The sequence below is a fragment of the Peromyscus eremicus genome, chromosome 5, assembly GCF_949786415.1.
Source record: "Peromyscus eremicus chromosome 5, PerEre_H2_v1, whole genome shotgun sequence".
Classification (NCBI taxonomy): Eukaryota; Metazoa; Chordata; class Mammalia; order Rodentia; family Cricetidae; genus Peromyscus; species Peromyscus eremicus.
The window spans coordinates 7,752,357-7,766,466 of record NC_081420.1 but is presented as its reverse complement, the minus strand read 5'-3'; the positions used below and the strand labels follow the sequence as shown (position 1 = coordinate 7,766,466).

General features: G+C 52.1%; 1 protein-coding gene across 1 annotated transcript; it reads right to left on the bottom strand.

The window, feature by feature from the left end:
• Positions 1-1,669: 1,669 nt before the first annotated feature.
• Positions 1,670-9,260, bottom strand: Cxcl14 (C-X-C motif chemokine ligand 14). The gene is made up of 4 exons (XM_059262250.1): positions 8,969-9,260; positions 8,699-8,804; positions 5,323-5,436; positions 1,670-2,681 (listed from the first exon to the last, which is right to left on the bottom strand). Exons 1-4 carry the CDS (start codon positions 9,030-9,032, stop codon positions 2,666-2,668), a joined length of 300 nt encoding a protein of 99 aa, XP_059118233.1. The 5' UTR covers positions 9,033-9,260; the 3' UTR covers positions 1,670-2,665.
• Positions 9,261-14,110: the final 4,850 nt, after the last annotated feature.

The window sequence follows — 14,110 nt, the reverse complement described above, 5'->3', positions numbered from 1 at the left end:
AGGTACTGAAGTTGACACTGGAGACAGGCTGCCTCTTGGGTTTGCAGCACGTGAGTTGCCCTGGGCCTGTCTAGGAAGGACCGTGCTGGGTTGATGTTCAGCTGTTACCAGCTTGAAACTTGCCCTTTTTCTTTTTGTCACTCAAACGCTTTTTCAATTGACAGAAGTGAGTTGTACATATTCATGTGGTACAGTGCGATATTTCCATACATGGGTACCATGCATACTAATCAGACGGGCTAATTATCATATCCATTACCCCAAACATTAACTATTTCCTCATGATGAAAACATTCAAAACACCCTATTTAAAACACGCAGCAAGTTAATTATTCTTACATAAAGGTTCATTTGAACAGGGAGTAAACCCTGTAGCCTGTTCTAACGGGAGTCTAGGTGAACAGGACAGGCCCTTCGGTGAGTCAAGTGTGAGAAAGTGTGTGGTGTGCAGAGTGTGTGGAAGGGCCAAGTGAGTCTAGAACTTGGAACATGAGTGTCCAGCACCCCATGCTGTCAGCTACAGTGAGGAAGGTCCACTGGAATGAAGCAGAGCTCCTTCTCTAGATTGCTTTACACGGGGTCCTCGCCTGGGAGGCCCTGTTGGTACCAAACCAGGACCAAGCAGACTTTGGGGCCCCTGGGAGGTGGAGCCTGTCTTCTGCTGTCCCTGCTCTGGCATGTGACTGTCGATGGGGGCTCCCCTACCCTGTAACATCTATTGGTCTCAGGCTTTGGGTTAGGGTTACTACGCCATTTTCCTCTCTAATGAGGGGAAGGAAAAGGTGGCGTGGCGGATTCATGGTTCCAGTCCCCAGCAGAAAGTGGCCATCCAGCCACTGTGAGTGTGACAGTAGGGGCCCTGGGCACCCTGGGATGCAGTCCTCGGTGGGCTCAGTAGCTCATGAGAGGCAGCTTGGAGCTACCGAGAGGAAGCCTGGCTGTGACAGAGAGGGCCACAGCGTCATCCTGTGGTTCACACCAGCAGAAGAGACTTGCTGTGTGTCCTTGCAAATGTGAGCAGAGCCAATGTCAGGAAACGGTCTATGGAAGTGAAGGGGTGTGGCTCCAGGTTCCTAGTCTAGGGACTTCTTGCCTTGGGGAGCAAGACTGGAGGACAGATGCAGCTGACTGACTTAGCTACACTCAGTAAGACGCAGGTCACCAGCCCCAGGGCCCTCCCTTCCGGCGCTTCGCCTCCATCACCCACTTCCCAGAGACACCATCAGGTGTGCTCTGCAGTTACAGGTATCTTCCAGAAGCAGAAGCAGAAGCAGACCCACCCAGCCCCTCTGCAGGGGCTCTCAGAGCTGAGGGCCCCAAGGCATCTTGAACAGCTTCTTCTTTGGGACCCCAAAGTCCTGCCAACCTCCACCTGCCTGCTCCCACCAAGCTGCTGCAGTGGGATGTGGCGGGCATTAGCCTCCAGGCCTGGCCGCCTGGCTTCTAGAAACAGCAACAGCCCCACGCCTTCCACAGAGACTGTTGACAGGTATTTGTGAGACACCCATTTTCTCTCCCACACATTAGTGCCCATTTATTTAGGGTGAGGCAAACATTTTATTGTTCTCTGGCTTAACTAGAAAGAAAAGAGCCCAGGAGTCTAGAATTTTGGTAACTTCAAATATATTTTATTACTTTCTTTTTCATCTTAGAAAGAACATGAAACCTGCATGCAGCTCGCGGCTCTCAGCATGTACAGAGCAGAGAAACAGCCGTAGGATGCGGTAGGGCACCCCGAGGGTGGTATGTACACAGGAGTGGGTTCAGGATCATCCGAACCCCCAAAGAGGACTGTGCTGTTTGCATCTGCCTAGAGGGGGAGTGTGCTTTCTGTTGGGGTGAGGGAAAGAAACAAAGCTTTGAAAGTTTCCCCTTGCCTATAGGATGTGTCGCTCCCGCTGTGTGTTGTGCATTTATTCCTGAATCTTCCCTCCTTAGGTTATTTTCCACAGTGCTTGGAACTTCTCAGGCTTTGGAAGCATCATCTACCAAAGCAGCAGACTTTTCAGAAACCCTCAGGTTGGAAGGAAGACCCAGCTCCTCTAAGGATCAATCGCTTGCCTGGCTGTGAACTGGGCTGGGGGCGGGGAAGAAGCTTATCCTGGTAACTAGACTGAGTTTCTCGAGGTACAGATGTTGAAGGACCTGCTCCCAATTGCCCTGCAACAGGGGCCACTGTGGAGTCCCACTGAAACCCTGACCAGTCACAAGTCCAGGAGAGCCCATGGCAGCTGTGCCGAGGCGCCAGGACCTCTGAGCGGAAGCTTCGCAAGCCTGGACCAGAGCAATGGTGCAATGAAATGCCTCAACCAAGCTCATTGTTCCTTCCAGACGCTTATAAAGCTCAGATGTGTAGTGACATATGGACAAATACAAAACCCCTTATTTTAAAAAGGAAAGGCTTGAGTTGTCCCACCCCCATCCCCCTTTCGGCAAAAAGCCACTGGAAATGAAGTCTGGAGTGCAGGAGAGCTGGGTCTCACATCTGGAAGCCTTTCACACACAGCTATAAAATGTAAAAACTGACCCTGGTAAGAAGAGCTTCATAGCAATATATAATTTGTCGTATGCTTGTGAGAAAGAAAGGGCTTTTATTTTAATCTGCGAAGTCCTCTGCTGAAGTCTCTCAACTGGCCTGGAGTTTTTCTTCCTGAGATCAGTCCTCCTATTCTTCGTAGACTCTGGGAAGAAAGGACACAGTTGTCAGTGGCTCAGGACGCCGTGCAGGCCACTTACAGCTGCTGCTTCGTGGCTTCATCTGTGGACCCCCTCCCAGGCCTGGGGCCCGGAGAGGGGAGGTGGCTCTGAGGATGGGATTGAACCAACGCAAAAGTTCACACAAGGATGGGTGTGCTCCTTCACACCTGAAATCCTAGCTCTGGGCTGTACTGCCCACTCAGCTCACTGCTCCTTTTTCCTTGATCCTGATTTCCAAGTAAGATCCCCTAATTATGCATTGAAATAAACTGCCTGGGGACTGGAGAGATGGCATCCAAGACCTGTCACTGCTCAGAGGACCCAAGTTCAGTTTCCTGCACCCTATCAGACAGTTTGCAAAAACCTGTAACTCCAGCTCCAGGGGATCCAGGGCCCTCTTCTGGCCATCTCAGGAACTGCACTCACAAGGCATCCAGGCAGCCAGGTAGACAGACACATACATATAAATAATACAGAAATACAATGAAATGCCCAATAGAGCTGCCTCATGACAGTCAGAGATTCTGGTCTCTAAGGGGCTCTGGGCTCACTTACTGGTGCCATGGACCAGGGGCCCGGCCACACATCCTTCCCTGTCCTCCACCCTGAGCTATTGAGCATGTATGTTCGCTCTCCTCTGACTTTGAGCAGTTCTTTTATCTCCATCTATATTCACTAAGTCACTTTTAATCCTTTACCAGGAAGGGTAGAAAGGGAAAGGGCAGGCATGGCAGTTTCCTATTCTGGGATGCCTCAGTGTCCCAAGAAATGGATGAATCCAGAACTCAGGCCTGTAATCACGTAATCCCGACACTTGGGAGGTGGTGGGATTAGGATTCATGGTTCAGAGTCATCCTTTGCTTTGAGTTTGAGTCGATACTAACCTGGGCTATGTGAGACCTTGTCTTAACAGATATACACACAAGCAAATGGCGCCTGCACCTCCCCCACCCCCCAAAAGGGCCGGACTCTTGATGTGGTAAATTGTCAGAGGACTAGCAGAGAGCTCTGTAGCCCTCATGAGAGCAATCTACAAAAGTGAAACAGCGAGGGGGGGGGTGCAGGATCCCCACAGGTGCCACCTCTTCAAAGACATGGCCCAGGTGGAGGAAGAAACGCGGTGGGGGGAAGGTCTGATGTCTCCAGTTGTCTGGGCAAGACTTTTCAACCCTCCAGAAGCTAAGCCTGCAGCCATTTCGCTTTTGATGACACAGGCCTGGGAGGTGGCGGGGGTGGGGGTGGGGGTGGGGGGTGGGGGTGGGGGTGGGGGTGGGGGTGGGGCAGGCTCTGCTTTCGCCATGTGAACCGCATGCTCTGGCCAGAAAGAGGGCTTCACTCCCATCAGATACGTAGGGAACAGTCGCTCACCTCGCCACTTTCTATTTCAGGCAACTGCAGATGAGGCAGTTTTGGAGGGAGCAAGAAAGGATTCAGGTGCAGAAGCTGAACAGGGTGCCAGCTCGGAGAGAGCTGGTCACAAGGCTGGGGTTGGGGGGGCACATGCTAGGAAAGGCAGCACCAGGGACCCAAACACCCCACAGGGCCCTGGCTTCTTGCCCTGACTTTTCCAGGTGCTGTGGAAGTCACACCCTGTCCCCATCCGGTTCCCCTGTCTTAGGGCAAGGGGCTGGGGTCCTCAGAAGTCACCCAAGTGTGTGTCCTTCCCAGCTTTGCTTTGCAGGTAAAGGTATAAGAGAACAAGCCTTGGGTGTTTGAGCAGTGGCCTGCCCCAGGACAGGCTCATTGTCACATGGTACGAAGGAGCTGGGAAGTAGCCTGTCCTTCCATGGCCAGACCTGGAGACCCCAAGATTAGAACTAGGAAGCCCCCCTCTGATGGAGACTGCCCAGCTAGCAGAGGTGTTTGACCCAAGGCGCTGATCATTTTAACTGCTGCTCCTTTGGGCAAAGTGGCTCTGATTGGAAGGGGCTGAACTCAAGCAGCTTCCAGAACCTGCCTGAGAAGGTGTCGGGGAAAAATAGGGCACTGGGCACCTTGGTGCTCACCCAGCCATTTTCAGCTTATGTGACTTCCATAAAAAGAGCAATAAAGACCGTAGTGTGTAAGTTAGGGCCGGAGGGATGGCTCAACAGTTAAAAGCATTGGTCCTTGCAGAGGACCTGACATCCACATGGAGGCCCACAGCCATTTGTAACTGCAGCGTCAGGGGATCTGATGAGTCTGTTTTGGAGTCCTTGGGCATCAATCACGTAGGGGGCACATAAACATACATGCAGGCTTAGTACCGGTACACACAAGATTAAAAACAAGTCTTTATAAAAATGTTCACAAAGGACTAGAATAGGAAAACTCGAATGAGGCAGATTTTAGTTCACAAAAGGATACAGCTGCAGTGCTCACAGCTGACCAGAGAGCAGTAGCCTCCTTGGTTAGGTGGTGGGTTCCTCATCAGCGGTAGGTGGAAACAGTGTCAGAGTGTCTACTTTTGTGGGTGTCTCACATGAGATGAGGCTAGTAGATGATATGGTGTGTGGGTCCCTTCCTGCCCTGAAAGCCACAGCCAATAGCCAAGCCCTTCTGGGTGGGTGGGGTGGGGGAATGGGTGGGGTGGGCAGAGGGGGGGTGTGGGCGGGAGGGGGGGGGAGGTGAGAAGAGATGTTGTACCTGCGCTTCTCATTCCAGGCATTGTACCATTTGATGAAGCGTTTGGTGCTCTGCAGCTTAGGGTGCAGACAGTGCTCCTGGCCCCGGTACCGGGACATACTCTTGGTGGTGATGCTGAAACAGAGCAGAATGGGTACAGGTTTCAATGTCTGAATAACAGTCTGCAGGACTGGGAGGCTCGGTCCCTCCCTCAAGTCTCAAGTGCTCAACCCCAGGTCAGCCTTTTCATGTTTTGTGTCTCAGCCTCCATGATGGGGTTAGCCTATATGGAGTGAGTTTCACTTTTCCCTTGGGAATTCCTACCCCCGTCAGCACCCAGTGATCTGTGATCCCCAGCATAGGCTCCCTTGGGGAGCAATGACCAGGGGGTGCTTCCAGAGGTGCAGAGGTAGACAGAACCACTGCTAGAAGGTGAGCATGCCAAGTACCATCCTTGGATTTGAGGAACTCTATCAAGGGGCCGAGTCATACCCTGCGCATACCATAGTCTCTGGCCCTTAAGCCCAGCACCTGAACCCTCCACAGTTGTCCCTGGGCTGGGCATTTGCTGATCCTGGAGCAAGGGCCTTGTTGCCCTGTTAGCCCAGTTTTATGCTTGAGTGTGAGGTTGCAGTTATCTCATTTGGGGGCAGAAAAATAAGGCCTTCCTTCTCTGGGCCTCTCTTAGCCAAAACTCCAACTCCACGGAGGCCTAGCTGTGCAGAGGAGAAGTAGGGCTGGGTACTGAGACAGTCAGCTGAGTCTGAATCCCTGTAAGCTGCTGACTGCTTAGCAGATAGATACAGTATAAGGACCTACCTCACAGAGTTATAGAAGGAGCTAAAGGTATTACCCTTGCACAGTGCTCAGCCCCTGGTAGGCATCCAGTGACCACTGTTACTACTAATTAGTCAGGAAAGACGAGGCAGCCAGGGGGAAGTCACACTTCATGTGTGAGCTCAGTCCTGGATGGCCTGAGGTACCTTTCTCAGCCAGGATGATCAGGGGGATGGTGGGAGTTACAGGAAACTTCTGGGAGGGGGAGATGTACTATGGTCAAGAATGAGGGTCCACTTGGAACATGTAAAGTGGAGACCTGACTTCCTAAGGGGTCACAGATGGGTAGGGAGGTCAGCTTGTTCCCTACCTGGTCTCCAAGGTGAAGAGTCAGGGCTTATAGGTCAAATTCTAGAAGGGGGCAGGGTTGCTGTGAATGCAATCTCCCAATCTAAGGACAGAAAACAGACTCTTGCCCGCAGAATGGGGACAGGATACTGCTTCAGGAGCCTGTTCTCGCTCATCCAAGACCAGGGATGGACATTTGATAATGCCAGGTAATTGGATCGCACTTCGCTGGAGACAGGTGGATCCTTGCAGGCTCCAAGCGTGGGGCCCTCCCTCTACCCCTCTGCCATCCTGCAGAATTACCTCCTGTATTTCCTCCACACCCACAATGCTGCTGTTGCCCCAGTGGCCAACTCCAGTAAAAACCCCTTTCTCCATAGGCTAGAGTGCATACTGAGCATCCCACTTCTGAAAGTCAGGGAGGGCATCCTGCTCCCCCACCCCTCTACCAGAGCTGCTCAGAATCTTGGGGTCATGCAAATCAGCAGCAGCAGCATACAGAGTCTGGGATTCAAGGCCTAATAACTATCAGAAATTCTGGGTCACAGCAGCTCTGGGGGTGCCAATGGTTTGGATGAGAACTCCGTGGACATATGACACAAATTGCTCTTCAAGAACATGGACTTGAGCTGGCAAGATGGCTCAGTAGGTAAGTGCCCTTGCCGCCAAGCCTGGAGCTGAGTTTGGTTCCCGGAACACACCTGATGGAAGGGGTGAACCCCCTGCATGTCACCCTCTGATCCCCACAATGTGCCATGGCCCCAACTCCCTCCCCAGTAACAAATACATATTTTTTAAAAAAGGAATCCAGGCTTTTCCATATCCTGACTCCACCGACCCAAACCCCCAGCAGTGGTCTCTGGGTGACTCAGGGTGAGCTAGAGAACTCTCCTTCAGCTTTTGAGGCTGAAAACCCGTTTTTGGCAAAAAGTGCGGTCCCCTGTCTGATGAAAGGGACAGGAGTCTTGGGGCTGTCAAGGATGGGGTGGAGAGGGAGGCCTTGGAGAGGTGCTGGTCTCACGAGGCCCCTGCAAGTTTTCCCAAGGCTGCATGACACCTTCCCGTGGACTGGCTTGGCTGCAGTTTCTCTCTTTACCCAGAGTTTAGTCAAGGAGAGAAGAAGCCTGTCTAGGGCAGAGAACGTCCCTTTGAGTTGCTGTTGCACCCTGCACTATTTTATTCCTGGAGGTTTGAGAGACAACTTGAAATCTTCTCTAACATTTTTGACCCCCAAACTAGAAATTCTGAGGTGCTGTGTCATCTGCCACAGCTCTTCGAACCCTTAGCCAGCCCACACCTAAAAGGGTAGTTTTCCTTTATCTGACCTGCAAGACAAGGGGCGGTGTAAGGAGGTTAATTTGGAAGCTCATGACTCGGGTCAGCTCAGGCCCCGTGGCTTTCTGAATTCCCGAACTTGCCCGGGTGGAGGTTTGAGGTGCCCGGTGGGGGTGTGCCCTTCCTTCACAGACACTGCCTGAAGGCCTCTGGGCCGGCAAGGGCAGCCGGTGGAAGGCACTTGCCCAGACTGAGAATGAAGTGTGTCCTGTTTCTGGGGGAGGGGAAGAGGGGCCAATGGTCCATGGCAAATATTTGGGAGCTGTTTTGCCAAGGGCTGCCTTCCTGGCCAAGAGTGCATTGAGGGGAAACGTCTGCGCTGGCTTCAAGTGGTTAATTGGGAAGGCTGAGGCGCAAGGAAACTCAGTGTTCTCTCTCTGCCCCAGTTTTAAAGACTTTGCCGACATCCCCACCAAGCAGCTGCGGTGGTGGCATGGCACATTAACCCCAGGAGAGCACTTTCTCCAACACTGTTCACACTCACGGACCCACAAGGAGCCCGGCTGCCGGAGAAGGAAGAGACAGGGGCATTCTCACAATGAAAGCCCCGGGAGCCCCAAACTGTCCACCCCTGTGGCCAAAACCCCGACTGAAAAGCAGCTCTGAAAGGAAAGAAGGGTCTGTTACTTCTCTCTTCAGGAAGAGGAAGGCAGCGCTGGGTGTGTGTCCCGAATGGATCTGGTGTAGATGTTCTAAGTGGGCGACCCAGAACCACTAGCCCACAGTAACACCCCAGCCTGCCGGTTGGAATCCTAACAAGGACAGGCTCAGAGGGACCGGCCAGAGACCCCCTTTCCAGACTGTCAGGCAATGTCCCGAGGACTTGCCAGACGATTATAAACTGCTCCCCAGGACCTTGGCAAAAGCGGAAAGGCGTATCAGCCGGATCCAGCCCCAGGTTGTGCCCGGCCACGGGACATGCCCCCTCAGAACTCACATAACCATCTTCTCCTCGCAGTGCGGGTACTTTGGCTTCATTTCCAGCTTCTTCACGTCGCTGTAGCGGATCTTGGGCCCCTTCCGGGAACACTTACACTTGGACCCTGCGGGAGAGTACGGCCAGGCTGCTGAGTCGCTAGAGGGGTCTCCGGCTCAGTGACCGCCCAAGGTGCCCGCCCGGGATCCCCGGGGTTCCAGGATACTTAGGTGGTGCTCGGGCTCCCTAGGAGGGGACAGGTCGGCGACAGAGGGCCCTCGCGACACTCACCGTCCACGCGCGAGGCGCACAGCGCCAGGAGCAGCAGGAGCAGCGCGGCCGCCAGGAGCCTCATGCTGGCCGGAGGGGCGCGGTGGGGGAGCAGGGACGCGAGAAGGGAGCCGGCCTGTGCGTGCGGCGGCCGGGGGATGCCGCGCGGTTCGGTTCTCTGCTTAGAGCACGCCTCCCTGCTCGGCTCACTCCAGCTGCGCCCGTCGGTGGGAGCTCCTGCCGTCTGTCTGGTGCTGCGCGCTGCGCTTGGCGCTGGGTGCTGCGATCTCCCCACAACCTCCCTCCGCCCACCCTGGCCTCTTTTAAATTCGCTCCTGCCCTCTCCGAGAGCGAGCTCATTAATATGCAGAACCACTCGGTGACTCACTGAGATTTCTCAATGTGGTGGGGGGAGGAGATCTCCCAGCCCGCCCTGCCGCCCGCTCCAGACCCATCGCGATCACAGCCGCACACACTCGGAGCCACCCGCGCACACGCACACACTCACATCCGCTACCCTCTCGCTCGCCTTCACGCACTTGCACACCCAGACATCGGTGCCACTGCCCTGTCTTGGAGAGGCCAGGCGGGTGCGCAGCTTGCGGAAGGGTGCTGGTTTTCTGTTTCCTGTGGATACTTCTCAGGCCACACAGGTTTACTGTCCCAAGCCACCGAGAGTCCCAGGTCTGGCTAAGAGCCTAGAGTCTTCCAACAGGTGCCAAGGGAGAGTGCCAGCAGGCCTGGCCTGGGGTGTGGGTCTCTGCTGGGCCAGCAGCTCAAGGCCAGGTGTAGTTAGGGGCTTGTCACAGGTTGTATAAGCTTTTGATCATTGGGTCACTGGGTGCGGCAGTGGGGGTGAAGAAGGGAGGGGACTACACACTCCTACAAGGGGTCTATGGCTTGGTGTCCATGTGTGGCTGCCCAGGGGCTGTGGAAAACCCGGGGTACTCATCACATACATTATAAGTATCTCCAAAGCCAGGTGGAGCCCAGTAGGCAGCTATGACCATGGTAACTGGATGAAGGCTATCCCACCTCGTGTACATTGCAGTAGATGGTGGATGAAATTCTACCCCGCCCCACTGTTCATTAGCATGTGACTTTACATTAAAAGTCTTTTTATTTTCTATCTGTAAAACTGTAGGTTGTCATAGTGCCCATCAAAGACACCCGTGAGAAGTACATAAGATCACACCAAGCAGTTAGCAGAATGTGCTCAGGCACTGTTACTTTAGGACATTGTTAGGAACATATTTTGTGTTTCACTTTGAGTGGGACAGCTTTCCTTCAAACTGGTACTCTTAAATTGTTCATTGGCCAGTACAGAAATAGGCATAGGGAGGAAGAGACCTTCCATCCAAGGCTCTACAGCCAGGAAGCAGGTCACTAAGCCAGCAGGGTCTCTGGAGATGTGGCTGCCGAGGGGCTGCTCTACTGTCTTCACGCCCCTTCATTCTGGTGAAGGGCTGCTTTGAGAGACCCAGAGACAAGGTCCCTGTATCTTAGGCTCATGGAGGCCTGGCCTTGGCTCCCAGGCAAGAGCTTGCTCCCTGCAGTGTTAGGCTGGCAGCCCCCAGAAGTGCAAGTATCCCTGGGGCTTCTGGGGTGGGAGGCCATAGGGAGCTGACTGGTGAACATGCTTGAATCTGTGCTCTCTTCCCAGTTGGAGAGTGCTTGTTGCCTCTAGGGGAAGCTAAGCTTGAAAAGCAAGCAGAACCCATCCATGTCCACCATTGTGCTTGTCCTTGAAGTCAGGCTGGCAGATGGACACTGGGGTCAGCAGAGGGAATGCGAGATGATTTTTGCCACTTATGTTACTTTAAAAAAATTAAAATTTGTTCTTCTTCATGTACAACAGCATGGGTTTATTTCATAAAAATAAGAAAACCTGGCAATCTTATCCGTGCAGAGGTCTATACCAAGATGGAGACAGCACTATCCTTGGGGTCTGAATGCATGTACTCAGCTAAGACCCAGCTGCCTGTCTGGTTTGATGTCTTTCTTGTTGTGGGGCCGTCTTGCTTTGTATGTCTTTAAAAATGGTGTCATTTGAAACCATGTAGTATAGTGGCTAAGAGATCTGTGTTTGACTTCAGATGGCCTGCATGTGACTTTGGGCAAATGATTTTTTAGCCCTCAATTTTCCTCATCCGTGAGATGGGAATAAAGTATTTTGAGTATGGTGAGAAAGAAGAGTGTTGACTCATGTCAAGGGTTTAATGTGGTCCCTAACAGTAATAAGCTCTCAAAAGTTTTGATGTTTTTTTTGGTTTTGGTCATTATTTTCATAGTAAATACCTGATTGTACAGATATGCCGTGACTGATTTAGTTGATCACGCCCTTCTGGGCTCTTGGGCTGTTTGCTACCATATATTATCCTCAGCGGTGCTGTGCAACAAATATTCTCACCATTGAAGTTGGAGAGATGTCTTTCAAAATCAGACCAGTTCTCAGAAACAGAACCACATAATACACGCCCATTGCAAGACTTAAGTACACAATTACCATACACCTTTAAAAACCCATGCACTTCAATCTTACAAAAGGAATTTCTTAACTACTACACTTTGTCAAAGCATGTAAAGTATTTTTACTACTGAAAACTTAGTGCTCCTTACTATATTGGCTCAATAATATACGGAGGTCTGACAGCTCTAAAGGCCCTGAGCCCATTTTTATATTTTTATTATACTTAATTATTTGTGCGTGTGTGTGAAGACACAGATGTGCCATGGCCCACATATGGAGGTCAGTAGACAACCTATGGAAATCAGTTCTCTCCTACCTTGTGGGTTCCAGGGATTGAACTTGGGATAGCAGACTTGGCAACAAATGCTTACCTGCAGAGCCAACCCACCGACTCAGCGCTGAGATTTATAGACCCTGAAAATATGGGACAAAGTTTCTCCATTTCCTGGGCTAGACTAGAGGTCAGATGTGCCAGCCTTTTGCCTCCTGGTGTATACCTCACTCTATGTATGCCCATCTTTGGTTTGCAAAATGCATACACTGTATCCTTTCTGTGTGGGCACTTGGAGACAGGGCATAGAAAAGGGGGTATCCCTTCTTCCACTGACTATGTATGTGACATTGCCCAGCTGGGAAAGGGAGGAAGCTTGACTCCCAAGTTGCCTCAGGGTGTGAACTTTCTATTGGGTTCAAGCTGGGGCTTTGAGTAGGGTGTGGAGACAGTATTAGGTGGGCACAAAGACGGAAGTTCTTTGTCCAATAATGCTGCCTGCCCTCTGGGCAACACCTATGCCTGTCACTTAGAGGACAATCTGATGCGTGTGTGCGTAAGCATGACACCAGCCTGCTGCTTCTACAGGAGGGTAGACCCAGGAGTGAGAGCATGGACATGGAGAGAGAGCAGAAGAAGCAGGACTCAGTGAGGGAGTGGATCAGTCAGGGTTCTCTACAGGAACACAAATGACAGGCTGCATCTATATATATTAAACAGGGATTTGTTAGAGAGGTTCACAGACTGTGGTCCAGCTAGTCCAACAACAGCTGTCTCCCATGGAAAGTCCAAGAGTTCAGTAGGTGTTCAGTCCATGAGGCTGGATGTCTCAGCTGGTCTTCAGTATACATCAGAATCCCAAAGAAGGGCAGAAAGCAAAAGCTGCTTTCTTCCATGTCCTTAATATAGGCTGCTAGGAGAGGGTGTGGCCCAGACTTAGGGAGGGGCTTCTGATCTCAAATGATCTGGATTTAAGGCAGGTTTTCCTACTTCAAATGATTCCCGTTAACTAAAATATCCCTCACAGGTGTGCCCAGTGACTTGGATTTTTCAATTAATTCCAGATGTAGTCAAGTTGCCATCCCAGGGAGGAAACTCCCCTGGGAATTTGCGCATCTTTTTCTTTTTATACTCACTGAGCACCTGCTGTGGGCCAGGCTCTATGCACATACTGGGGACTCACATGAGCAAGCACATGCACTTGTTCCCAGGGGAGGGTTGATGATGCCATCACAACTGTGGGATGTGTGAAAATTCCTCAGAGGTAGATACCATGAAGAAGCTGGTGCTGTGTGGTATGATCCTGGGCAGAAGTAAGGATGGCTTTCGGGATGAAGTGACTACTGGGCTGGGTATAAAGGCTGATAAGGTGGCCGATAGGGTAGCCTGATCTGGAGCCTCAGGTGAATGCCCCACAGTGCCCGCCCCCGGTGGCCAGCGCTTGCCATCCCTTCCACTGGCCATGCTTGTGACCCTGCCTTGACATATCTCTCTGGCATGCAATGGTCCCAGCTGGGGAATCTTTGCTCACCAACCCTCTTGCCCACAGTGCTTGCTCTTCCTAGTACCTCCCATCTTCTGTGCCCACATCCATGCTTCAGACCCGAGCACTGGGCAGCCCAGCAGCAGCTGCTCCCATGCCGAGGAGATCACTTCAGGCACATCACGTACTACCACGGCACACTGTTACTTTCATGTTCGTTGGGGGGTGTACTGTAGGGGAGTCCCTAAGTCATCTCCATCCTCAGCATCCTCAGGTGAACACTGTGTGCAGCCTGGCCTCTGAGGTGGTTTGGATGAAAACATCCCCCATAGACTCAGCTGTTTGAGTACTTGGTCCTCAGTTGGTGGTGCTGCGGTGCATCTCTGCCACCTCACACTCTTATCCCTCTGGAGCGGTAAGCCAAGTAAACCCTGCCTTTTATAAACTGTCTTGGTCATGGTGTTATATCACAATAGAAAACTACTACAGCCTTGTTCTGTATCCATTGGGTAAATAGGCGCATGCTTTAGGCAGTAGCTTAGGGCCGTTGAGAACATTGCTGAACCTAGGCTGTGCAGAGCATGAGACTATGCGTAAGAGTGTGTGTATATGCATGCACTGGAAGAGGGGACGAGTGTTTGTGCCTGCCCAAGGTCTGAGGAAAGCCATCTCTCCCTCCAGCATTGTTTCGAATGGGGTTGGGAGGAGGAATGGGGTGGTTTCCTGGAGGTCACAGCTCTCCACCCAGGTATCACCACTCCAAGGGTAGGGCTTGGTCACAGCTACCTTCCAGCCCCAGGAACTAGAAGAAAAGGAGATTCTCTTCCTCTTTATCCCAATCTGTCTCCATGACTCTTCTCAGAAGGAGGGTCCCTCTACTCTGTTGGGACAGGAATCCTAGAGTCAAGCTCCAAGAGGGGTGTAAGCCTCTTCCACCCT